This window comes from Zingiber officinale, chromosome 6A (assembly GCF_018446385.1).
Source record: "Zingiber officinale cultivar Zhangliang chromosome 6A, Zo_v1.1, whole genome shotgun sequence".
Classification (NCBI taxonomy): Eukaryota; Viridiplantae; Streptophyta; class Magnoliopsida; order Zingiberales; family Zingiberaceae; genus Zingiber; species Zingiber officinale.
In genome coordinates this window covers 64,667,741-64,694,937 of record NC_055997.1, presented here as the reverse complement: position 1 = coordinate 64,694,937, position 27,197 = coordinate 64,667,741, and the positions used below count along the sequence as shown (strand labels likewise).

Sequence of the window (27,197 nt, the reverse complement as noted above, 5' to 3'; positions counted from 1 at the left end):
TGACTTTCCGACCCCTAACTCCCTGACTCTTGACTTTCCAACCCCTAACTCCCTGACTCCTGACTTGCTTAGGTTCTGACACCCTCTGGCTAAACTGAAACGTCCCTAGTTTTCTATAAATAAAGCAACAAGTCGTTATTTATTAAGGATTTAGATAATGCCGTCATTATCACGAGAAAGGCGCAAAACACAGCTATTCATTCAGAAATAAATATGCCGTAATGGTCATTTATTTCGGAAAAGGTGGCAATGATCATGAAGAACGAGGGTCAAAAGGAGAGCCTGGTGGATAGTGACAATCCTATAAAAGGTAGTCATCTCTCATAAGAAAAGTTACGCGCACACAACTCATCAAAACCTAATTCTCTTACGCATCTTCTACTTCTTTAAGGACTTGCTTGAGTGTCAAAGTGACTATGCACAGAGAACCCCTGGCCGTCATTCTAACTTCTTGATGTGTTTCTCATCCCAAATCTCTAGGAAAAGCTTCGCAAGGTTGTGCGGCCAAGTGATCATATATATACAAAGTATCTAATTTATACTGACTAATTATGAAAGTAATCGGCTTGATTCTACAAAACTTTCTCACCGACCATCAAGGTAACTAAGAAGCGCTCACAACAGATGACCTATCGGACCAACATTCTTAGGTCAATCACCATTAAAAAAAAATATTCATTAATTTATTTAAACTAAGACTAGAAAATAAAAAGACATCGGGCACCATTGCCTTGGGGCGAATGGTTGAAAGGACTATATCTAAGCACATTGAGTCCCCAGGGCTATGGTGTCGCGATAGGATATCCAGATTGTCACCCAGATACTCGCGTTTCGATCCCTAGCTATGACGTATTTACAGGAATTTTTTCTCCAAATGGAGAGCGCAACCAAAGGATGCTGGGTTTCTATGTTAGCCACCGTATGTGCTTCCCGATTTATCCTGATAACTAATAGAAAATTTCTATAGAATCACACCCATCACTCCTAAAAATAATTAATAAGATTAGCTGGGATTATAATTATATCTATGCATAATAAGCATACAGAAAGTCGTATATCTATACACAATGAACATACACAAAAGTCTTATAAGCATCATTATCTGATAACATATTATTTTTCCAAAAGAAATAAAGAAATCTTAAAACAATTTGATCCTCATGTAGCTGCCTCCGATGACTCTGGTGTTCTAAAGTCCATGACATCAACTCTATGAGATTCAACAAATTTCATTTGTATCCTTTTATTGGCTGTACCGTCCTTGAACTCATCTAAATCCATCTGCTCCTCCGTGTGGCCAAATGAGGGGATTAACTGTGTCTTCACCATGCTCAAGTAGTCTGCTGAATGCCGATAAGTAATGATAAAGGCAACTAAAGGGACACTGCAAACTATTAGGGCGACAAGAACCGCAATCCACTTGATGTCGCGCTCAACGACAGCGTACACACCAGTGACGAATGCCACACTCATGGCACCGACTGCAACCCACAATAGCTTGATTGCGGTCATAAGGGACTGCAATCGGACATCATGATCTAGAGAACCAGAGTAGATCAGAACGAGTGCTACTGTGATGGAGCTGGCCATGGCTAAGGTGTCTGAGATCATGAATGCTTTGAAGGAAGCTCTGCTCGATAAGATGGCCATTCCTTCATCTGGTCCAGCATTGCTGTTGTATCCTCCCGGTAAGGTGAATGCAGCTGCAAAGGTGACTGTCGCAATGAGCACCGCAATAACAGCCAGGTTATTGGCCAATGCTCGATATCGATTTATTTCATCATCTTGCTTTCTCTGCAAGTGGTTTCTTAAGTGATCGACTCGCTGTGGACTGAAACGCGAGCCGTATGAGATTAAATCTGTCATGATGTTATACTGCAAAGCCAAAGAAAATGTTGGATTCAATCAGACAAAGCAAACTTAAATCTGAAACTGAATGATATTTGAAGGAGAAAACTCATACAAATTGAAATTCAAACAATGTGAATCGCATATGAAATGCAATGATGAACCCTTACCATCCGAAGGCTGACTTCTATTCTGACTTTTGAGGAAGCAACGTCGATCGGTGTGAAACCCGAATTGTTCGTGAGGGCAGGGTCCACGATTCGACTGGATAACAACATTCGAATCATTTTCCGATCCCTCGCAAGGACCGCGAGATGCAAAGGCGTGTTTCCTTCACGGTCTTGTTCATTGAGGAGCTCTTTGGCAGAGGAGGAAGAACTGAGAACGTACTTCACCAGGTTTAGATTCTTCTTCTCGACGGCCACATGAATAAAGTTGCTTCCTCTGTTGTTCTTCTGTTCCCGTGCATCAGGGCAATGCGCCAATATCTTCTTGATCATGTTCAGGTTGCCTACACTTGCTGCGATGTGGATGATGGCGAAACCTTCTTCGTCCTGCATGTAACCTGCCGAGGCATCTTGTTGCAGAAGCAACCCCAGCATGTCAGCATCTCCACTGGCCGCTGCAAAGTGAAGAGGAGTACTTTGGGAGGCATCTTGATGTTTCAGATACGAACGATTCTTTTCTATTATCGCCATTGATATTTCTGTCAAGAAGGGACAAGTGGGAAATCTTGCTTAATTTCAGTGAAGGTACGTAAATTTATCAAACTTCGAGGTGGGAATTAATTTGTAACTCACTGTCGCTTCTAAGAACAGCAGCATGTAGCGCCGTCTGACCACAGGGCCCTACGTGCGAGACTGCGGGAGAGAACATCAGTATGTTCCTCACAATCCCTAGCAATCCCCTCTCGGCCGCCATGTAGAGCGCAGAAACCCCAGCTCCGTTGGTCATGATCGCCAGTTCCGGAGCCGCCGACAGAAGCAGTTTCACAACCGAGAGATGACCACCGACGGTCGCCGCATGTAGGGCGGTGTTCCCGATTTTGTTGGCAATGATGGCCATCCGCGTCACGTCTTCCTCAACACCGATAGATGACGGCCGGTGGTTGATCAAAAGGGTCACGATACTGAGATGGCCAGCGGCCGACGCCAAGTGCAGGGGTGTATCTCCACTCTTGTTTTGCGACGTGAGGAGGGAAGGCCGCGCCCTGCTCACTAGCCTGGCGAGCTCCTCAAAGCCGCACTTTGCGGCGATGTGCAGCGCCGAGTTGCCATCGATGGTAACTTGGCCAAGGAGATTCTTTTTCTTTTCAATGTATTCTGCATCTCCGGAGGTTGCTGCCTCCCACAATTTCGGGTCCATGATATCAATCGTTGCTCAATGCTCATCCCTCCCTCCCTAGCCTCTTTTCCATTTTACACTATAATCTTTGCTCGAGATTACAACTTTGGCATATCGTTGATCTATCCTCCACATATGTATATAGAGTCCCTTTGCCCGAAGTTACGTGCAAGTCTTGCGCAGGGAACTTTCCACGAAGGGGAACAGAGGTTGTTTGCATCCACCATTCTTCAAACGATGAAGATGCATGCTTTCTTTTGTCTTAGACATAATTTCCTCGAATCTAATTTATGATTTTTTTAAAAAAAATTGGAATTAGGTATCCAGTTATTGGATCCATTAATTAAAAGATTGATAGTACGTGATGGAGGTGAGTATAAAAGATTAATTTATTTATCAAAGGGAAGAATTTAAGGTGATTGTTAATCAATCAATAAGTTAGATAACTTAATAAATATATCCTCAGTATCAATATAAAAAAAATTTAAAAAATAATATTTTAATAGCTAAATTAGGAAGAAATCTTCTATCTCTCGAATTAATCAATGAAACTTCCATCTTAAACACTTGCATTATAAACAATTGGAATTATCATTGTAATTTTTTCAATCATAATAAGTTTAGCTGATAAAAAAAATTAAACTTACTCCTAAATAAATTTTAGTTTGTAAAATAAAAAAAATAACTTTAGTCAGCAAATTAAAAATATTTATTGGTCGAATTTAGTTTATATTTTTTCTAAAAACACATTGAAAATTTTGATTTAAGAGGATTTTTATTTTAAAATTTTTGCCATTGAAATTTGATAAAATTACCCACTAAAATTATGGCCAGTAATTTTAATGAATAAAAAACTAATTTACTGATTAACATTTTAACCGGCAATTTTAATAAATTGGGATGGTAGATAAAAGTGTAATTAAACTTATCTTAAATTCACCTCAATTGTTAAATCGACAACAGGCGACGCGGTTCAGAACTCGACTTTTGTGTAGAACTTGATTTTGAAAAAGACACCAATGGGAAATCTCAGATGCGACGCCTTTCATCTCAATTGTCAAATTGGGCAACCGCCGACGCGGTTCCGAACTGGACTTTTGTATACAACTTGATTTTAAACAAAAGACTAATGGGAGCAGTTTTCTGGGTGTTTTTCTTATTTATTAGGGAATAAATCATTTATAATTATGATTAAATCGTGATTATAATCTAGTTATAATTAGTTGTAACCTCTTTTTGAATTCATCGTCCCCTCTAAGTTATAGTTTAGCTCAACGCCTAATAATCTAGCCACTTGTCCATCATTAGTGGCCTTCGGGCGACCTCCGTGCGGCTCCGAATCAAACTATAACTTGGAGGGAATGGTGAATATATGAAGGGATCATAACTAATTATGATAAGATTACGGCCACGATCCGACCAAAAAAAGAACTAGGAGATATATTCTATAACCAATGAGATATTAAAAAAATATGGAAACGTCACATCAGCGGCTCCCCTAGAGCCGGTCCCACGGATATGGATGGAGATAAATGTAGGTACACAGCTGAAAGCGTATGGCCGGGATGCTAACCCCAGATAATAACACCCTGAGAATCGAACCCTGGACCTCTCGACTACGAAATTATACGCCCCCAGCTGTACTATGCTACAAGGACAATCAATGAGATATTAAGTATAGATGAGATGATGTGTATAAATTTATAGAATTAATTTAATTAATATAATTTAACATTTTTTTTTTTTTTTTTGCATAATTTCAACATATGGTCTCAACCCATTTTCTTTGTTCACATTCTTAAAGCATAATTATTGATATTTTAAAATAATACCAAAACTTTATATTTAATTGGATGGTTTTTAAAATGCCCCCTAATAGTTTTTACCATCTTTCAAAATACTTCGATTCTTAACGGAAAAAAAATCTTCTAAATGTAATTCGTCAAATAATTATTTTATTTCTTTTTAATTAATTTTCTTTGCGTATCAATAATTATTTAGTATAAATAAATTAGATTTGTAATTGTTAAAAGGGGCTTAATGCTTCCGCTGAAGGGAAATATATAGAGCGTGGTTTTAGATCAGAAATACTTAAGCCTCATTTATTAAAAAGTTTTTTAAGCTCAAATAGAGCTCAGCTACAAATACAGGTTGTCCTCATTTATTCGACCGAACCAGTCAGTTCAAGCATCTGGCAAATCGAACATTCTCACCCAATTCAGCTGAACTAGACTCAGTTTAGACAAGCCCACTTGACCTGAACCTAACTCGTCCAAATTCTACCTTGGCTTCCTCTGACCATGTTCCGAATAGAGGTTGGAGTTTTGATAGCTAGCAAACTCCTTGTAATATGTTGTCAAATTCCCGAAAGAAGATGTGAGGAGACATGCGCTGATTACTAGGTAACCTTCAGGTTGAATAGTGAATGATTTTGACATGGTCCACCATTTCTTTTCCAATTGCAGGGTTAATGGTTTAATTTTTAAAGAATTGCTTCACATCTTTAAAAGACCTGTAAATATGATGAACCTTATCAGACACTCGGTGCTCAGGTGTTTTATTTTATGAGACAAGATGAAAATTTCCATATATGAATTTTCAAGAACATTTTACAAAATGTAGAAAAGCAGAAACATAGTACACTCAAAAGCATTGTGAGAAAATGGTTAAGATAGTTAATAAGAGATCACCTGATAGGAAATTCGGCACGCAAACATATTGGCATTGTAAGATCAGAGGCATCTTGGATGAAGTTATTGGACATCGACTGGAGCTGCGTGTTTGTGAAATTCACATGGTAAATATTGATGATACTGAAGAAATGTACTCTGGAATTTCCTTTTTTTCTTATGACTTACATAAGCGGTTAGCTTCCAATATGCTTCATCAGGAAAGTAAGTGTACGAGCTTCCAGTATCAAATATTACTGGGACTGCATTTCCTTTCTGCCCCGAAATTTGCTTGCCTCCGTAATTAATTTTTTTAAGCTTTAGAAATATAGAAATTTCTGGACTAAACAGAAGCAAAACAAAGTCAACTTACATTACCAAAAAATTGATTCGGATGGATCACCAGGTAAGAATCTTCATGTGCAAGAGAGATCTGAAAGCAAGAAAAGAAGCCATCATATATAAAGTACAAAAGCAGGGCCGTCTCAAGATTCTTTGAGTCTCTAAGAAAAAAAATTAAAGAACAAATTTTTTTTAATATATTTTTAATTTTCTTTAACATTTTTCATTTAGATTTAGAACCAAAAATAATAATTTTAAAAAAATATTTTTAAAATTAGTTATTAAAGAGAATTAAATATATTTTTTTAAAAAATTAATTTTTGATATAAAATTTAGTTTTCTAACGGGTATTTTGATAATAATTTTATTTTTTATTAATAAAATTATTAAATTATTTAATCTTTTTAGTTAGAATGTCAAATAGACTTTATTAATTTTAATTTTAAAAAAATTATTTTTGCAAATACATTTTACTTTGTATTTTATGATAAAAAAATCTCGAATTCATATTATTATCGAGAAATAAAAAGAAAGAGCGAGGAAGAAATATTATCGGCAAAGGAAGAGAAGGACGTTCTCTGCGAGTATCATCAGTGAGGAAGGAGAAACATGCAAAATAGTTGATGAAAAAAAGAAAAGGGCACAAAGCACTGATGAGAGAACTATTAGAATTTTTAAGAAATATTGAGAAGAAAAGAATTCATTAGGTTTTATAAGAATAGTATTACTAATTGCAAAAGAAAATGGGAATCGGAGTAATAATAAAAAAAAGAAATATATCAATTTAAAAATGAATTATATTTAAGGCGTAATAAAATCTCATATAAAATTATGGTAGGCAATTAATGAGGAAATAAAGATAAGTACAAGGTATAAATAGGAAGGGGAATCGATAATGAATTAATTGACAAGGTGTCATTAATGAATTAACAAGATATTTATAATTAATTAATATTAATGATGCTAATTTAATTTTTTTAATATCTTTAATTAACTAATCAATGGGCCCCAATAAAATTAGGGCCCTAGGCATAGGCCTTAATGGCCTATGCCTTGATCCGGGCCTGTACAAAAGCTTGTATGAATGCAGTCTTTGATGTTCTTTGTGGGTAAATTAGTTGGGACAATTGTTAGGCAAAAAAAATTATTGCCGGAGATTTTAGGAATTTAGTCGAATTTAAATATACAAATTTAAATTCAACTTATCTGTTGAAATGACTTAAGTTGATAATCTCATACTGTCAGCAGAGGTTGGTGTCTGCCAAGTGCCGATCGCAGGCTTTACAGTGGTCGAGCGAGTAGACGACCGAGCGGGCTGGGGGGCGACCGGGCAAATAGGCTGAGCGAGTAGACGACCGAGCGAGCTGGGGGTCGTCCGGGCAAAATAGGTCGAGCGGGCAGGCCGGGCAACCGAGTGAACGTGCGGTCAGGCGACCGATGCAACTAAGTGGTCAGTTAGGCAGAGCAGCAAATCGACCGAACGAGTGAAAGGGCGGCCGAACGAACGGGCGACCGGGCAAGTGAGCCTTTGGATGAGCGAATCGACCGAGCGAGTGAACCTTTGGCTGAGTGAATCGATTGAGCGGTCGGGCGAGATTACTACCGAGCAGACCGTGCGAGTGACAAGGCCGAGTGAACTGAGCGAGCAACCGAACAAATTGCTGAGCGAGCAGCCCAACAAACTGCTAAGTGAACTGCTGAGCGAACTTGATGCCGACCAGGCAAAGAGGTCGAGCGAACTTCTGTCGAACGAATGAAACAACCGAGCGGGCAAAGCGTAGAAATCGGCCAGGCGAGCGCACTAAGAGAGTGGCCGCGTGAGCGCACTAAGCATACTAAGGCTTGAAATGAACGCAGTTTCGTTGAAACATATTCGTCCTACCTCCGGCTGTGTTTCGAGGCTTTCTCGGGTCATCTATTTCCCAGGATATAACGGTGAACCGTGATTCTCACCAAACACTAACTGCACGTTCACTCAATCGCCCAACCACACGTTCACTTGATCGCCCGTTTTGAGGAGCTAGCATCCTCTCGGGTCTTAGATGGAAATACATGCTCAAAGAACGAGGCATTTCTCAATTCAATTATCGAGTTCTTGTGTATCTCCGGTATGTGTGACTTATATACACAAAAATGATACGCAGTGCTGTTATATGCATATCCAATGAATATGCAATCAACAGTCTTTGGTCTCATCTTAATCCTTTTCGGATCAGGCAATAAAACATTGGCAAGACACCCCCACATTCGTAAATATTTGTAGGACGGTTGTCTTCCATTACATAACTTATAAGGGCTCTTATCTGAAGGTAATTAGCTGTTAATATAGCTTCCCCGAACATGAACTCTGGCAGTCCAGAGCTCTAAAGGAAGAGGATTCATCATCTCCTTTAGAGTTTGATTTTTTCGCTAAGCAACTCCATTTTGCTGAGGAGTATAAGGAGCTATTATTTCGTGTTTGATCCTATGTTTAGCACACAACTCAGTGAACGGTGATACATATTCACCGCCTCAGTCACTTCGAATCACCTTAATCATTCTATTAAGTTGGTTTTCAACCTCATTTTTATAGAGAGCAAATTTCTCTATAGTTTCATCCTTAATTTTAAAAAGATACACATAACAATATTTTTTGTTGTCATCTACAAAAGTGATGAAGTATTTGTTCCCACTACGTGTTGGAGTACCTTTAAGGTCGCACACGTCGGTGTGAATTAGGCCAAGTGGTTCGTTGCTTCTCTCAACATGTTGAAAGGATGACTTTGTCATTTTCAATTCAACACAAATCTCACACTTGTATTTTGGGTCAAGGTGGAATGTAAGTATGTTCTACATGTTTATTAATCTATGCAATACATCGTAGTTAACATGTCTTAGTCTACCATGCCACAAACATAAAGACTCAAGCATATAAGTGAAAGAGCTTTCATTTTTATTTATCTTAGGCCTAATTGCTATTACATTGAGCTTAAACAACCCATCAGATACATAGCCTCTTCCTACAAACATTCCATTCTTAGACAGTACAACTTTGTTTGACTAAAAAATAATGTGAAAGTCATGTTTGCTTAACAGTGATCTGAACACTAGATTCTTCCGAATCTTTGGAACATACAACAAATATTCAGAGTGAGGTCCTTGTCCGAGGTCATCTCTATCACTACTTTTCCTTGGCCCATGATGTATGAGGTTGCTGAGTTCCCTATGAATAGCTTGTCTTTATTGACTTCCTCAAAGTTATGGAATAGCTCCTTGTTGCAACACATATGTCTGATGGCTCCAGTATCGATCCACATTACCGCGGGTTTGAACCGACTAGGTTCAATTTTGAGACCAGTACGCAAAGGTCATTTATTTCTAGTCCCTCATTCAGGTTGGCCTCTTGCTTCTTTTTTTGACTTTCTGCACTCCGAAGATTTGTGACAGACTCTATCACAATTGAAGCTCTTTCCAAAGAACTTCTTGTCGATGCCTCCTCTAGGTCCCATCTTGGAAGACTTGTGGTTCTTCCGTTTTGAGTGTTGACTGTGCTCGACCACATTGACTTTTATAGTATCCTGAGAGAATAACTTTCTCTCTGAACTCTTGTTGTCTTCTTCGATGTGAAGTTTAACAATGAGCTCCTCCGCATTCATCTCCTTCCGATTATGCTTTAGGCAGTTCTTGAAGTCCTTCCAGCTGAGGGGGAAGCTTCTTAATGTAGCAACCACCTAGAAGGTTTCACTCAAAACCATCCCTTCTGAGTGGATCTTGTGCAAGATCACTTGAAGCTCTTGGACTTGGCTGATCGTCGTCTTGGAGTCAACCATCTTGTTGTCCAGGAATCGACCCACAATGAACTTCTTGGCCCCTGCATCCTCTGTCTTGTACTTCTTGTCCAAGGACTCCCACAGCTCCTTAGCTGCTCTTTTCATGCTATACACAGCGTACAGTGAGTCGGCAAGGCAGTTGAGGATGTAGTTTTGGCCAAAGAACTCAGAATGAGTCCATGCCTCCACTACACTGATGGTCTATACATTAGCATCCTCAGCACACTTGAGAGGGTCCATGGTCAAGAACCGAGCCAGATTGAGTGTGGTCAAGTAGAAGAGCATCTTCTACTGCCACCTCTTGAAGTTCAGTCCACTGAACTTCTCTGACTTTTCTCCGTAATTGATTGACATAATTCCAATCGGCGTGGACGAGGGCCTTCATGTGTTGAGTCTATTGCACCTCAGCATTCTGTTCTGTGGCTATCTCAACAGAATTAAATCTGTTTCAAATTTGTTAGGTAAAACAATTTGTTGCCAAATATTTTAGGAATTTAGCCGAATTTAAATATATAAACTTAAATTCAACTTATCTGTTGAAATGACCTGAGTTGATAATCTCAAGCTACCAGCAGGGTTTGGTGTCTGCAAAGTGCCGATCGCAGGCTTCACAGTGGTCGAGCGAGTCAAGCGAGCGTCTAGCAAGTGTTTGGCCAGGCGAGTGAATTGACTGATTGGCTGGGTGAGAGGTCGGTCGGGCGAGTTAGCCAAGCGAGTAGACAACCGACCGGGCTAGGGGCCAATTGGGAAAATAGGCCGAGCGAGTAGACGGCCGAGTGGGCTGGGAGACGTCCGAGCAAATAGGCCTAGTAGGCAGCCTGGGAGACCGAGTAAACGTGTGGTTGGGTGATTGATGGAGCCAAGTGGTCGGTCGGGCAGAGTAACAGAGCGACCAAATGAGTGAAAGGGTCGCCGAACGAATGGGCGACCGAGCAAGTGAGCCATTGGCCGAGCAAATTGACCGGGCAGGCAAAGCGACCGGGCGAGTGAGCCTTTGACAGAGCGAATCGACCGAGCAGCCAGGTGAGCTTACTGCCGAGCAAACTGTGCGAGCGATAAGGCCGAGCAAACTGAGTGAGCGGCCGAGCGAACTGCTGAGCGAGTGGCCGAGCGAACTGTTGAGCGAGCGGCCGAGCAAACTGCTAAGCGAGCGGTCGAGCGAACTGCTGAGCGAGCAGCTGAGCGAACTGCTGAGCGAGCAGCTGAGCGAACTGCTGAGTAAGCGGCCGAGCAAGCGGCCAACTACTGAGCGAACTGCTAAGAGATCTTGATGCTAGTCGGGCAAAGCATAGAAATCGGACGGGCAAGCGTACTAAGGGAGCGGTCACGTGAGCGCACTAAGCATATCGAGGCCTGCGATGAATGCAGTTTCATTGAAACATATTTGTCCCACCTCCAGCTATGCTTCGAGGCTTTCTCAGGTCATTTGTTTCCTAGGATACAACGGTGAACCATGATTTCCTCCAAGCACTGATGGTCATGGCAAATTGAGAGATACCCGACTGCTATCATGGGTACTTCACTGAGCAAGGGATGCATGACAGAGGAAAAGGGGAAACGTAGGTCGAGAGCTTCAACTTTTTAAGTATGTAACCTTTTGCCTGTGATCGCAACCTCCTTATATAGGAGCTCAGATTAATGGGCAATGTTAATGATCATTTAAAGATCATTATTTTCCAGTTGCAAAATGCCAGCGTTTCGCTCGACTGCATTACTCTTTAATTTAATGCATCCATCACATCCTTAAATAAGCAGCAAAAAGTTTATATGGCAAAATGTTAGTTGTTTCACTTGAGCAAATTTTACCGCGACCAATTTGGCATTCGACGCACACAGGTCATGCGCTGAACCAAGTTGACTCGTGTGTGAGAAATACCTGCATGTGCTGAATGTCGGACCGGTCGAGGCAAAATTTGTCCAAGTTGAACAACCAATATTTTACCACATAAACATTTTGCTACTATTGAACCCCGTGGTTGTTTTGATGTGATAAACTAAGTTAGGTTAGGTCCTGTGTTGGTTTGATCCCTGTGTCTAAGTGTGCAAGAGCTTAGGAGCACAGAAAGTCGAGCGGAAGACGCAGCTAGGGAGAAGATTGGTACTGGAAGAGAGCCGATAGGCTCGGTGCATCCGAGGGACGAAATACTGCGGAAGAGTACACTAATGGACGAGAAGAACGTATGCGACGTTCGAGGGACAAGAAGCTGGAGCGGAAGCCTGCTCGAGGAGAAGGCCGGAAATTATGTTCGGGTGAACCCTATTTCGGTATGCCGCAATCACTCAGGCGATTGGAGTAGCTCAAGACCATATGGAGGCTGGAGAATCTACTGAAGGCGCCTTCTAAAGGAATAGAAGGCACCTCTAAGGCGCCCTATGTGCCTCCACTTCCTTCAAGTGGAGATCGCCTTCCATAGGCATGGAAGGCGCCTTCCATGGGCATGAAAGGCACCCTCCATAAGCAAGGGAGGCGCATTCCATGCCTATGGAAGGCACCCTTGACCTGGCCAAAGTAGTCGTTGGCAGCAGATAAACCTTTATCCGCTGCTGCCTCGCTGGAGGCGCCCTCAAGCTGCGGATAGGATTCAGGAGCTACAAAAAGGCCCCTGGAGTTAGGAAATAGATAATCAACTCTTGTATTAACTTCCTAGCAATTGTTTGAGCTTTTATTGTGTGTAAAAGGCTTCTCCGCCTTTAGAGAAGGAGATTCTTAGTAAGCTTTGTAACTGCCTTAGATTAACAACCACCTAGGTTGTAACCAAATAAATCCTAAGTCTCTTCCTTATTTTTTTTGTCACTTTTATTTTATTATTCTTTTTGCATTTTAAATAGAGTTGAAAGAACGAGAAAGGAATTTTAGTATTTCAGGCGATTCAACCCTCTCTTGTCGGGCCCGCTACGCCAACAGCTACTTATTTAAGAGTGTGACAGATACATTAAATTAAATATTAACGTAGCCCAGCGAAATGTTGGCATTTCACAACTGGCAAATAATGATCTTTAAATGATCATTAACACTACCCATTGGTATGAGCTCCTATATAAGGAGGTTGCGACCACAGGCAAAAGGTTACACACTCAAAAAATTGAAGCTCCCCACCTACGTTTTCCCTTTTCCTCTGTCGTGCATCATTTGCTCGGCGGGGTGCCCGTGATAGCAGTCGGGTACCTCTCAATTCATCGTGACCATCAGTGCTTGGTGGTAATCATGGTTCACCGTTGTATCCTGGGAAGCAGACGACCCGAGAAAGCCTCAAAGCACAATTAGAGGTGAGATGAATCTATTTCAAGGAAACTACGTTCATCGTAGGCCTCGATACGGTTAGTACACTCATGCGACCGCTCTCTTAGTACGCTCACCCTGCCAATTTCTACGCTTTCCCCAACCGGCCTCAAGCTCGCTCAACGGCCGCTCGCTCAGCAGTTCGCTCGGCAGTTCGCTCGGCTGCTCGCTCCGCAGTTCGCTCAGCCACTCGCTCAACAGTTCGCTCAGCCACTCGCTCAACAGTTCACTCGACCGCTCGCTCAATAGTTTGCTCGGTCGCTCGCTCAGTTTGCTCGGCCTTGTCACTCGCACGGTCTACTTAGCAGTAAGCTCACCCAGTAGCTCGATCGATTCACTCGGCCAAAATCTCACTCGCCAGGTCGCTTTGCCCGCCCGGTCGATTCGCTCAGCCAAAGGCTCACTTGCTCGTTCGTTCGCCCACCCTTTCGCTCATTTGGTCGCTTTGCTGCTCTGCCCGACCGACCACTTGGTTGTATCGGTCACTCGACAACACGTTCACTCGGTCACCCCGCCTGCCTGCTCGTCCTATTTGCCCAGACAACCCCCAGCCCGCTCGATCGTTTACTCGCTCAGCTAATTCGCCCAGCCAATCTGTCAATTCACTTGCCCAGGCAAACATTTGCTAGATGCTCGCTTGACTCGCTCGACCACTGTGAAGCCTGCGATCGGCACTTGGCAGGCATCAGCCCCTGCTGATAGCCTAAAATTATTAGCTTAGGTCATTTCAACAGATAACACTACAAGAAAATCATCATTCAACAACACTCAAATGGCAACGGTTTTATACCAAATCATTGTTTTTTTCCTTTTAACAATGGTTTTAACAAAAACCATTATCTTTTAGCAATTTTTTTGGCCTACGACAACGATTTTTAAAAATCGTTATCTATTTATGTTTTTTTGGGGCTACGACAACGATTTTTAAAGGCTACGACAATGGTTTTTGAAAATCGTTGTCTCTGTGCGCTTTTTTTGGGGTTACGACAACGATTTTTAAAAACCGTTATCTATTAAGTGTTATTGAATACCATTATTTTTCCCCTCGCAGTTTTTTTCCCTTCGCCATTTTTTGTTGCCGAGTTTTTCTTTCTCTCCCCCCGAAATTTTTTGCCGCCGCGACTCCCTTCTCCTTTGCCTTCTCAAACCCTAAGCATTTCCATCCACGATCTCTTCACATTTTTCTTTCTTTATCTCTTCACGCTGTCGAACCCCCTCTCTGCCGACGATCCCCTCTTTACGAACTCCTCTCCACCTAACCACTCCTCTGAACTCCTTCCCGCATAACCCTTTTAAGTTGAATCCTTCTTTCGCTGAACATCTCCGCCGAACCACCCACCTTCATTCCCTCTTTATAGCAGGCTGACCCAGCGCTCTTCGTTTCCTCTAATTCGTAACAGTCTGACTAGGAGAGGGAATAAGCAGCCCCTTCTACAGCCATGCTCACCTTCTCAGATCCAAGCAAGCAACCCCTTCTCTTAGCTTATCAAATCATTGAAAGCCATGGAAGAATAGGATGCTAATCTATGGTTTTGGTATTGCAAATGCAAGTGGATGTGTCTATCCTGCAACTTCTAGGTAACCATTTTTTTGTGAGAAAATCTTATAGAGGTTAAAATTTTATACATTTAGATTGTCATGTTGATTCAAGATGTTCATAATTACTGTGGTAAAAGGGCATATGAAGATGTTGATGAAACTCAAGATTATGAGGTGTGCATTGGATTACTCTTTTCCAGTTAGATAAAGTTTCTATATAAAGTGTATTTGTTTTTTTTCTCAATAAGAGTCTTGGCCGGTCAAGAGTGTAAGCATGGTTGCTTGAGATAAATTTCTGTATCTCCCTGTGATGTAGGTATTATATTAATTTATATTGCTAACAACCTAATTTCTTTTGTGCTCTGTCTTTCCTTTGGATGTAGATTGACGAAGAGGAATTCAAGGAGGAGCAAAATTCTATTACATGTCTTATTCACATGTTGTATAATGATGACTTAGAGGAAATGTTGAAGGTAGATCTAGTGAAGTTATGCATTCCGACAACTGTATTCTGTTTATTGACAATCTCTTGGTTATTTGAACTACTACAATTTTTGTTTCTTTCATTTTTCTTTTTGAGGATTATGTATCATCCTTTCTTTCTTTGTATGAAAGGGAAAAATATTTTAGAGGACCAGACAATATTCTAGATCTAGAAAAATTAAAGGTCCACCATATAAAATATACTTAGTGTCATTTAGATGGAGTTCCAAGAAACCTTGTATGCCTCTGCGTATTCTTGAGTTTCAGGAAACCTTTTTTTTTTTACTAAACTCCATTTCCATTTTTGTATATATAGCCTACATAATTGGCCAATTTCACTTATTGGTCAATTATTAGATGTCATACTAGACAATTTCACTTATTGTGAAAAGAAAGGAATATGTAGCTAACTGATCCTGTCCGAACGCTGAATCGACGGACACTAGGCACGTGGTGCTCTCCACTGGCTCTAGCTGATGACGTGGATCTCCGGCGAACCTGCAAAGAAGCCAAGCCGGGAGGCGGTTCCCGGCGACGGCCCTCCGACGCTCAAGTCAGGCAGTGGACGACAAAGAAGTGACTCTGAGTATGCTCGAATGCGTACCTCCGGCGAAGTGTGAGACTCCTTATATAGAGCTGTGAAGGGGCTCAAGCACACATACCGAGGCGAATACGTATCCTCAGCCCATACCTCAGTATAGGCTTGTCAGAATAACTTTGACACCATACTGCTACAGTTCGAGCACATCTCTGATGGGACAGCGGAACCCTCTATCATAAGATCCTGCGTATGGCCTGCCTATCGAACATACCCGCTGTCAGAAGATGTTCCCTTGTCCTTTTCTCCTTTTACCCCATGCCGAGCGTTGGGCCGGTCGGCCGTTCCATCGCGTCCGACCGGTCGTACGTGCTGGTCCGCTCGGGAGATTCCCGGTCGTGTGCTCTGTGGACTGCTCGCGGCGTTAATACTTTATGTCTTCGGCCGCTCGGCCATGCGACTCTGTTCGACATGAGCGTCGGAACCCCGACTCCTCGCCGAGGTGTCTTGCTTCCGCCCGGAACACTTGGCCGGTCGCCCCAATCTCAATCCGCTCGGCCAAGCCTCTAGTTGACCTTTACCTTTCACCCTCCACGTGGCGTTGACTCTGCTAAAAGGGGGGGCCCCCTCCTGAATGCCGGATCACTTGCCTCCCCTTCAAGTCTAGTCGAAGGAGGCGGTTAGTCCGACTGACTGGACCATCGGTTGAACCAAGCGGCGTCCTGAAACTACCATCCGCTCGGAAAAAAGGGGGCAACCGTAACGTCAGTCAACGCCAACATTCCTCAGCATCTATTCGAAGTTTCCGCCAATCTCCATCATTAAGGTCGAGCACGCGCTCATTAAATGTGTTCCAGTGGCTGAATGCCACGTGGCGGTGCTGCCGTCATTGTATGGCGGCGGCGTGGTGTTCTGATGGGATCGAAGCGGTTCGAAATGAACGACGCGATGCATGCTCCGATTCTCGCGACTTGGATCCAACGGTGGAGGCCGCTCGGGCTCTACCTATAAAGCCTTCTCTTCTTTCCTTCGCCTCACTTCTGCTGTCGCGTGCCTCCCGCTTCTTCCTTCTCAGCGCTCCAGTGATCCTGTTCTTCTGCTTTCCGACGATCTCCGGCGTTCTTCCTTCGTTCCTCCTTCCCGTTGTAAGGTTCTCCTTCTTTCCCTCTTTGGTTCCCGGCGTTTTCTTTGCATTTCTTTCCCAAGTTTTCGTCCTCGGGGTACTGTTTCGTTGTCATTTACCTTTCCTGGCCTTTTTTGATTCCGTCCGTTCGGACAATGGCCAGCTCTTCCCAGCCACAAGACCAAGCCCTCGGCCCCTGGTATACTACCATGGAGTCGCGCTTCGATCGCCGCGACGTCGACATTTTGATAAATAGTTTTGACATTCCTTCCAATCTCGAAATCATCTTACCCACTGCCTCTGCTCGGCCACACAAACCGCCGCGCGGAGCCTTTTGTGTCTTCCGTGACCAGTTCACTGCCGGTCTGCGACTCCCCATTCATCCCTTCATCGTTGAAGTTTGCAACTTTTTCGGTATTCCGCTCGGAAGCCTAGTCCCCAACACTTTCCGCCTTCTATGCGGCGTCGTCGTCCTATTCAAAATCCATAACATTCCCCTCCGACCGGAGGTCTTCTATTATTTCTATTACCCTAAACAGTTCGAGCTGGGCACTTACATGTTCCAGGCTCGACCCGGTCTAGTTTTCTTCAATAAATTGCCTTCTTCCAATAAACATTGGAAAGAATTCTATTTCTACATTCGCCTTCCCGAGCGGGCCCCCTTCTTAACGAAGTGGCAGATCGGACCACTAACCTTACCAGAGCTCAAAAGGTTCAAGACCCGGCCGGATTATCTTCACGCCGCCAACATGCTTGCCGGTCTGTGGGTTGGCATCAACAAATTCCTTCCAGATGGGATTATGTACATATTCGGGCTGAGTCCGATCAGAACACCCCTCCCGAGCGGCTTCGGTAAGAATTTTACTTGGTACATTTGCCTTCCTTGCTAACTGATTTTTTCCTTTTTCTTTTGCAACGAATATTGTCATGGAGTCGGTGATGGTTGATATTCTGAAGAGGAAGGCGGCGACACTTGAAGCCGTGGCGGCCAAAGAAATGGAGACGCTCGGCATCCAGCCGGTCGGCTCTAATGAAGGAGAGAGCGGGACAAATTCTAGGGAATCGGCCGCTCACGCTTCTCTCCAAGAGCCAGCGGCTGGTGCAACTGTTACCCAAGAGCCTTCCGCTCGGGAGGAAGGCTCTGCTCCGGAAGAAGAGCGACCTCTCCAACAAAAGAGGCGCCGAGTGGAGACTCCCCTTCGGTCAGCCACGTCTGCGGTTCAGCCGCCCGCCCAGGCCACTGCAAGCGCTCGCAGCAAGGCTCCAGAGGTCGAGGCTATTTCATCCGACCGGACCCCATCTCAATTGGACGCGCAGGAGGACCCTCTTGAGGCCGCTCCCGTCAGCGTCCTTCCGCCCGCTTCCCGCCGAGTCCAGCGTTCAACAATTTTATCTCAATTTTCGGCGCCGACCTCCGATCCTCTTCCATATTCCTCTCGGACGACCCCCGGTCATGGCCGCACTGTTAGGGTCACCCTGCATCTCCCCATCGAGGAGATTTTACCCAAGTCCGAGCGAGGCCAACTGCGCCTGAGCACACAATCACCCTGAAGGAGCCCCTAGCCGAGATGTGGGCCGACGCTCGGGCGCGCGTCGCGATGATCCCCCTCCGCAATTTGGCCAACAGCCACATGCAAGAGGTCACGGGGGTAAGTTAAAAAACGAAGTTCTTTATGCATTCTTTCCGCTCGGCTTATTAATGCTTTTGTTAATTGCAGAGATGGGTAGAAGAGATAGTTGTCTCCAACCGCCTGGCGATGGTGGATGAAGACTTGAGAAAACTGAAGGCTACAGGCGGTCCGTCCGGCTCTCAAGGCCCCTCTTACTCTGAGCTGCAGAAAGAGCTCCAGAAGGCCCAAGGTTTGTTGGCAGCCGAGCAGAAGAAGACGGCCGATCAGGCTCACCATCTGGCCGAATTCGAGCGGCAAGTCAAGACGCTCGACCAAAAGATAAGCCTGGCCACCACTCGAAAGAACACAGCTGTCTCCGATCTGGAGAAAAAGAATGTCGAGGCTCGAGGCTTGGAGCAGAAAGTTAAAGAGCTGATGGACCAACTGGCTACTGAGAAGATTTCCCGATCGGCTGAGGTGGTGAAGCTCGAGGCGGCTTTACATAAACACAAGGCAGCCGCCGATGCTTCCCGAGCGGCCTTTAAAGAATACCAGGAGGCCGAACCAGGCCGAGTCGCTGCACTGAGACAAAATTACATCCGTTCGGCCGAATTTTCGGAGAAGGTCTGCGAGCGGATGTACTCGGCCTTCGAGCTTGCCATGAATGCCACAACAGAATACTTGAAGTTCAAGGGGCAACTTCCCGAGTCCTCCGTCATCCCGACTAAGGACCAGGCGACACTTCTCAACAACATCCCGACGACTCTTTATGATTATATAGAATACGAGTCTATATGTAATTCTGTTGCTCGGCTAAAAACTGTCACCTTTTGTAATTCGGCCGGTCGGCCTTACTTTATTTAACGCTATCCCATCCTTTTGCTTGAAAACTTTTACAATGTATTTTGCATAGCCAGTCCGCTCGGCGAATATGTTTTGCAAACGGGCTTTTCGCCAGATGTACACGAAGTACTTTTGGTTAATTCGCTATTCGACCAAGCGACTTAAAAGTCAGACCTCTTTATTGCCTTCCTCCGGCTGGAGGGTTTATAGTCGCTGGTTTTTAACGTCGGAGCTCAATGGTCTTCCACTCGGAGGGTTTATAGTTGCCGGCTCAACTCTCAATTTTTAACGTCGGAGCTCGACGGTCTTCCGCTCGAAGGGTTTATAGTCGCCGGCTCGACTCTCGATTTTTAACGTCGGAGCTCGACGGTCTTCCGCTCGGAGGGTTTATAGTCGCCGGCTCGACTCTCGATTTTTAACGTCGGCGCTCGACGGTCTTCCGCTCGGAGGGTTTATAGTCGCCGGTCCGACTCTCGATTTTTAACGTCGGAGCTCGACGGTCTTCCGCTCGGAGGGTTTATAGTCGCCAACCCGACTCGATTTTTAATGTCGGAGCTCGACGGTCTTCCGCTCGGAGGGTTTATAGTCGCCAACCCGACTCGATTTTTAACGTCGGAGCTCGACGGTCTTCCACTCGGAGGGTTTATAGTCGCCGGCCCGACTCGATTTTTAACGTCGGAGCTCGACGGTCTTCTGCTCGGAGGGTTTATAGTCGCCGATTCGACTCTCGATTTTTAACGTCGGAGCTCGACGGTCTTCCGCTTGGAGGGTTTATAGTCGCCGGCTCGACTCTCGATTTTTAACGTCGGAGCTCGACGGTCTTCCGCTCGAAGGGTTTATAGTCGCCGGCTCGACTCTCGATTTTTAACGTCGGAGCTCGACGGTCTTCCGGGTAATGTACCTCCAGCCGAACGGTCCGGGGCCTTCGATATCGAGTGTGCGGCTCGTACAATATAACTCCGGCAGAACGGTCCGGGGCCTTCGATATCGAGCGTGCGACTCGTACAATATACCTCCGGCCGAATGGTCCGGGGCCTTCGATATTGAGCGTGCGGCTCGCACAATATACCTCCGGTCGAACGGTCCGGGGCCTTCGATATCGAGCGTGCGGCTCGTGATTCCTTTGTACTTGCGCTAGCCTTCCGATTTTTTATTTCTGCATTTCAAGTATACAGCCAAACATAAAGTATACCGTTTGATTTACATTGACGCACCTTTCACCCCGCCCGGTAAGGCTGGAGGTGGTTCGCGCTCCATGGTCGATTCAGTTATCGTCCGTCTTCATCTTCCAAATAATAAGCGCCCGAGCGGAGTTTTTCGATGACTTTGAAGGGGCCCGCCCAAGGAGCCTCCAGCTTGCCAACTTCGCCGACCGACTTTACTTTCTTCCAGACTAGGTTGCCGACTTGGAACGCTCTAGGGATCACGCGCCGATTGTAGTTCTGCTTCATTCTTTGCCGGTACGCCATCAGCCGGACGGGCGCCTTGGCTCGCTCCTCGTCGACCAAATCCAGCTCCATGTTCCTCCGCTCGGCGTTATCATCATCATAAGTTTGGATCCGGACGGACTCAACACCGACTTCAACCGGGATCACCGCTTCGCTGCCATACACCAAATGGAATGGCGTGACGCCCGTTCCTTCCTTCGGGGTCGTTCGGATGGCCCATAGGACGCCCGACACTTCATCCACCCAGCTTCCTCCCAAATGGTCGAGCCGAGTGCGCAGAATACGAAGAATTTCCTGGTTGGCTACTTCAGCTTGACCATTGCTTTGAGGATACGCCACGGACGTGAAGTGTTGCTCGATGTCGTAGCTTTTGCACCAATCTTCGAGCAATTTTCCCGCGAACTGCCGCCCGTTGTCAGATACTAGCCGGCGAGGGATGCCGAACCGACAGATTATATGCTGCCAAATAAACTTTTTGACCATCTGCTCGGTGATTTTGGCTAGTGGCTCAGCCTCCACCCATTTGGAAAAGTAGTCGACCGCCACTAGTAGAAACTTCCGCTGACCGGTAGCCATAGGAAATGGACCCACAATGTCCATTCCCCACTGGTCAAACGGACAGGATACGGTAGATGCTTTCATTTCCTCCGCCGGGCGGTGGGAGAAGTTGTGATACTTCTGGCAGGAAAGGCACACCGCAACGGTCCAGACGGCGTCTCCTTGCAGTGTTGGCCAGAAGTATTCGGCCAACAGAATCTTCTTGGCCAGAGATCGTCCGCCCGGATGCCCTCCGCACGATCCTTGGTGCACTTCCTGGAGGATGTACTCCGCGTCTTCTGAGCTTACACATTTCAAAAGTGGGCGGGAGAAAGCCTTCTTGTAGAGTTGGTCTCCAATGAGTGTGAACCGACCGGCTCTCCTCCTCAATAGCTGGGCTTCCTCCCGATCGGAAGGTGTTGCACCCGAGCGGAGAAACACCGTGATGGCTGTCCTCCAGTCGTTCGGGTAGGAGAGACCCTCCATCCGGTCGATATGCGCCACCAAGGATACTTGTTCAATTGGCTGCTGTATGACGACTGGTGATATTGAACTTGCAAGTTTGGCTAACTCATCTGCAGCCTGGTTCTCCGCTCGTGGTATCTTCTGGATAATGACCTCTCTGAAGTTGGCCTTGAGCTTTTCGAAGGCTTCAGCGTAGAGTTTGAGCCGAGCGTTGTTAATCTCAAAAGTGCCCGAGAGTTGCTGAGAGACAAGCTGAGAGTCCGAATGGATTGTTACCCGACCGGCTCCTACAAGCCGGGCTGCCTGCAAGCCGGCTATGAGGGCTTCATACTCCGCTTCGTTGTTAGTGGCTCGGTAGTCTAGCCGGACGGCTAGATGCATCTTTTCTTCTTGTGGAGAGAGCAATAACACCCCGATTCCGCTTCCGAGCCGAGTGGACGACCCATCCACAAATATTTTCCACATAACTTCGGGCTCTATCTTTTGCACTTCGGTGATAAAATCTGCCAAGGACTGCGCCTTTATCGCCGAACGGGGTTGATACTGAATGTCGAATTCGCTCAACTCCGTGGTCCATTTGATGAGCCGTCCGGACGCTTCTGGATTCAACAGCACTCTTCCCAAAGGGCTATTTGTTCGGACAATGATAGTATATGGCAAGAAATAGGGGCGAAGTCTCCGAGCGACGAGGACCAAGGCAAAAGCCAGCTTCTCGAGTCCGGTGTAGCGAGATTCAGCATTTTTCAAAATATGGCTTAAGAAATACACGGGTTCTTCTCCGCTCGCCCTTACTAATGCCGAGCCTACTGCCTGCTCGGTTGAAGATAAATAGATGCAGAGCGGCTCACCCATAACTGGCTTGGCTAGCACGGGCAACGAGTTCAGATATGCCTTCAGTTCTTCAAAAGCCCGATCGCATTCCTCGTCCCAATGAAATTTAGTAGCTTTGCGCAGGATTTTGAAAAACGGGAGGCTCCGGTCGGCCGTCTTCGAGATGACCCTAGACAATGCTGTTATCCGGCCGGTCAAGCGTTGTACTTCCCTTAGATTTCTTGGAGGCAGCATATCTTGTAATGCTTTCACCTTGCTGGGATTTACCTCGATGCCCCGCTCGGTCACTATGTAGCCCAGGAAACGTCCGCCTTTTGCGCTGAACAGACACTTCTTAGGATTCAGCTTAACTCCATACTTCCTCAGCGTTCGGAAAGTCTCCTCCATGTCTTTAAAGAGATCGGCCGCTCGGACGGACTTGATGAGAATATCATCTACGTACACCTCCAAATTTCGTCCGATCTGCTCCTTAAACACTTTGTTCATCAAGCGCTGGTAAGTTGCTCCCGCGTTCTTCAGTCCGAACGGCATCACCTTGTAGCAGTAAGTGTCGTCGGCTGTAACGAAGCTGACCTTCTCTTGATCTTTTCGGGCGAGCAGCACTTGATGGTAGCCCTAATAGGCATCGAGCATGCATATCAACTCGTAGCCAGCTGTGGAGTCCACCAGTTGATCGATCCGGGGCAGAGGATAAAAATCCTTCGGGCACGCTTTGTTGAGATCCCGGAAATCGATGCACACTCTCCACTTGTTGCCCGACTTGGAGACTAGTACCACGTTCGCCAGCCAGCTCGGGAACTGGACCTCGCGTATGTGGCCGACCTCCAGGAGGTTCTCGACCTCCGCTTGGATGATGGCATTTTGTTCAGCGCTGAAGTCCCGCTTCCTTTGCTTTACCGGCCGAGCGCCCGGTCGGACATGAAGCTCGTGCTGCGCTATACTTGGTGAAATCCCGGGCAGCTCATGCGTTGACCAAACGAAGACATCACAGTTTCTCTGGAGACATTTGATCAACTCCTCTTTCTGGCTCTCCTCCAAATCGGCCGCAATGAAGGTCATGGCCTCCGATCGGGTTGGGTGGATCTGCACCTCCTCTTTTTCTTCATAAACCAAAGAGGGTGGTTTTTCAGTTATAGCGTTTATCTCAATCCGTGGCATCTTCCGAGCGGCATTAGCTTCAGCACGGACCATCTCGACGTAGCATCGCCGAGCCGCCAGCTGGTCTCCTCGTACTTCTCCCACTTTATCTTCCACTGGGAACTTGATTTTCTGGTGGAAGGTAGAAACGGCCGCTCGGAACTCGCTGAGCGTCGGTCGCCCCAAAATAACATTGTAGGCTAAAGGAGAGTCAACCACGACGAAGTTGACAGTACGCGTCCTTCTGAGCGGCTCCTCTCCCAGCGAAATAGCCAGTCGGACAGGTCCGCGTCCTTCTGAGCGGCTCCTCTCCCAGCGAAATAGCCAGTCGGACAGGTCCGCGTCCTTCTGAGCGGCTCCTCTCCCAGCAAAATAGCCAGTCGGACCTGTCCGACCGGCAGAACTTCATTGCCCGTAAACCCATAGAGGGGGGTCGTCATGGGCAGCAGCTCGGCTCGATCAATTTACAGTTGGTCAAAGGCCTTTTTGAATATGATATTGACCGAGCTTCCTGTATCAATGAAAACGCGGTGAATAGTGTAGTTAGCTATTACCGCTTTGATGAGGAGAGCGTCGTCATGTGGCACTTCGACTCCCTCCAAGTCCCTGAGTCCGAAGCTGATTTCGGGTCCGCTCGCCCTTTCTTGGCTACAGCTGACCGCGTGAATCTGCAGCTGCCTGACACTTGCCTTCCGTGCTCTGTTGGAGTCACCTCCGGTCGGCCCACCAGCTATAATGTTGATTTCACCTCGGGAAGTGTTGTTTCTATTTTCTTCTTCCCGAGCGGAGGGTCTAGGCTGCTCCCTAGACATCCGGGGATTCTCACGCCTCGGAGTATGATGCCGCTCGGGAGTCTGTCTTTGTCGCCTGTCGGATACCATCCGATCGGCTTCACAAGGTCTCTGTCGCCTGTCGGACGATGGCGATCGACGGCCGCCACTCCGAGGAACGGGGTGAGCGATCAGGGGAAGGCTTCGGCAATCTCTCGTGTTATGTGTGTCGGTCCAGTGGAATGAGCAGAACATAGGGGTCCATACCTTCTTCTTTGGTTTGGGCCGCTCGGCAGCTACCTCTTGGACATGGGACCTCGCATGGTGGGAGCGGATTGCTTCGGCTCGTGGTCCTCTGGGCGGCTCCGGGCGAGTGACAGGCTTCCGCTTGGCAGGTACTGGCCGGTCAGTTGTGCCTTCTTTTCTTTGGGTCGCCTGGGCTTCCTCCACATTGATGTATTCATTGGCCCGGTGTAACATATGATCGTAGTCTCGGGGCGGCTTCCGAATGAGCGATCGGAAGAAGTCACCATCCACGAGGCCTTGCGTGAACGCATTCATCATCGTTTCTGAGGTGGCCGTTGGAATGTCCATGGCCACCTGGTTGAATCGCTGGATATAAGCTCTGAGCGGCTCTCTGGGCTCTTGCTTTATGGCGAACAGGCTGACACTTGTCTTTTGATAACGCCGACTGCTTGCAAAGTGGTGGAGGAAGGCCGTGAGGAAGTCTTTGAAACTTGTGATGGATCCGTCCGGCAATCTCCGAAACCACCGTTGAGCCGATCCCGAGAGGGTGGTAAGGAAAACCCGACACTTCACTTCATCTGTGTATTGATGAAGGGTAGCTGTGTTGTCGAACTTACCCAAATGATCATCCAGGTCGGTGGTTCCGTTGTATTCACCGATCGTCGGGGGCACATAGTGCTTTGGCAGAGGGTCTCGCAAGATGGCCTTTGGGAATTGCCGATTGATCCGCTCGGGAGAGGCGTCCGTTCAGGGGGCCTTGCCTTTTCTGTTGTCTCGTACTGGCACTTCGTCCGATGAAGATCCTCGATCATGATTAACCGCTGCGGCTTCCGGAGGCGTGCGGAATAGGGCCCGAGGAAATAGAACCGTGGCCTGAGGTGCTTCCGCTCGGCCCCTTGATACTGATGTCGCTTGCTGCTCAATCTACTCGGCTTGCGACTTCTGTCTCTGCTGCTCCATGAGTTTACCGGCTCTTGCCTCGACCAGAGCGTCCAGTTCCTCTTGAGAGAGTGCCACGGTGTGTGGTCGTCCAATTTCGTCCATCTCTTCCGCTCGGATACAGGTGCGTTCCCACAGACGGCGCCAAATTGATCATGTCCGAACGCTGAATCGACGGACACTGGACACGTGGCGCTCCCCACTGGCTCTAGCTGATGACATGGATCTCCAGCGAACCTGCAAAGAAGCCGAGCCGGGAGGGGGTTCCCGGCGACGGCCCTCCGACGCTCAAGTCAGGCAAGTGGACGGCAAAGAAGTGACTCTAAGTATGCCCGAATGCGTACCTCCGGTGAAGTGTGAGGCTCCTTATATAGAGCTGTGAAGGGGCTCAAGCACACATACCGAGGCAAATACGTGTCCTCAGCCCATTCCTCAGTATGGGCTTGTTAGAATAACTTGCCTGACACCATACTGCTACAGTCCGAGCACATCTCTGATGGGGCAGCGGAACCCTCTGTCATAAGATCCTGCGTATGGCCTGCCTATCGAACATACCCGCTGTCAAAAGATGTTCCCTTGTCCTTTTCTCCTTTTACCCCATGCCGAGCGTCTGGCCAGTCGGCCGTTCCATCGCGTCCGGCCGGTCGTACGTGCTGGTCCGCTCGGGAGATTCCCGGTCGTGTGCTCTGTGGACTGCTCGCAGCGTTACTACTTTATGTCTTCGGCCGCTCGGCCATGCGACTCTGTTCGACATGAGCGTCGGAACCCCGACTCCCCGCCGAGGTGTCTTGCTTCCGCCCGGAACACTTGGCCGGTCGCCCCAATCTCTATTCGCTCGGCCAAGCCTCTAGTTGACCTTTACCTTTCACCCTCCACGTGGCGTTGACTCTGCTGAAGGGGGGCCCCCTCCTGAATGCCGGATCACTAACCAATAGCCTTAGATGAAGATTAAGATGAAATTGCTATTGTGGATTTTGGATTCCAAATTTTTGTGGAAGGACCTTCACTGATTTGCATTCTGAGGTGGGTTCAAATTAAAGCTTCAATGACATGATGGGATGATCTAGAAATTAGGAAATACTTCTTCCTTTGAGGCCTATATTTTAAACACAAACTAATTGCAATTTCCTAGGAACAAGTTTGAATGTTACATATGTAAAATGGCATACACTCAAATGGATATTATTTGATTTTGTTTTTTTTTTTTGTAGATTTGTAAGGAATGCTTCTACATTGTTTTTGAAGATGAGATACATAAAGTTATTATCGATAACACCCTATTAATACTTGGTGATCGTGTTGCAGTTACAGCTTCTGGAGGAAAAGGTGAATGGCAAGCTCTTACAAGTATCAAATGTCAAGTCATATTTATTCTTTTCCCTTTTAACAAAAAATG

The 27,197-nt window shown here is 46.2% G+C and overlaps 1 protein-coding gene across 1 annotated transcript; it reads right to left on the bottom strand.

Annotated features, from left to right (window-relative positions):
• Positions 1–1,013: 1,013 nt before the first annotated feature.
• Positions 1,014–3,299, bottom strand: LOC121994017 (protein ACCELERATED CELL DEATH 6-like). The gene is made up of 3 exons (XM_042548213.1): positions 2,649–3,299; positions 2,019–2,554; positions 1,014–1,875 (listed from the first exon to the last, which is right to left on the bottom strand). Exons 1-3 carry the CDS (start codon positions 3,211–3,213, stop codon positions 1,159–1,161), a joined length of 1,818 nt encoding a protein of 605 aa, XP_042404147.1. The 5' UTR covers positions 3,214–3,299; the 3' UTR covers positions 1,014–1,158.
• Between the last annotated feature and the right edge of the window lie 23,898 nt (positions 3,300–27,197).

Excerpts from the sequence above, each read along its gene's own strand:
- LOC121994017 (XM_042548213.1), bottom strand. The coding sequence starts at position 3,213 with ATGGACCCGAAATTGTGGGAGGCAGCAACCTCCGGAGATGCAGAATAC. Across the intron at positions 2,555-2,648 it reads TGCTGTTCTTAGAAGCGACA|AAATATCAATGGCGATAATA; the intron begins GTGAGTTACAAA and ends CCTTCTTGACAG. Across the intron at positions 1,876-2,018 it reads TAGAAGTCAGCCTTCGGATG|TATAACATCATGACAGATTT; the intron begins GTAAGGGTTCAT and ends TTGGCTTTGCAG.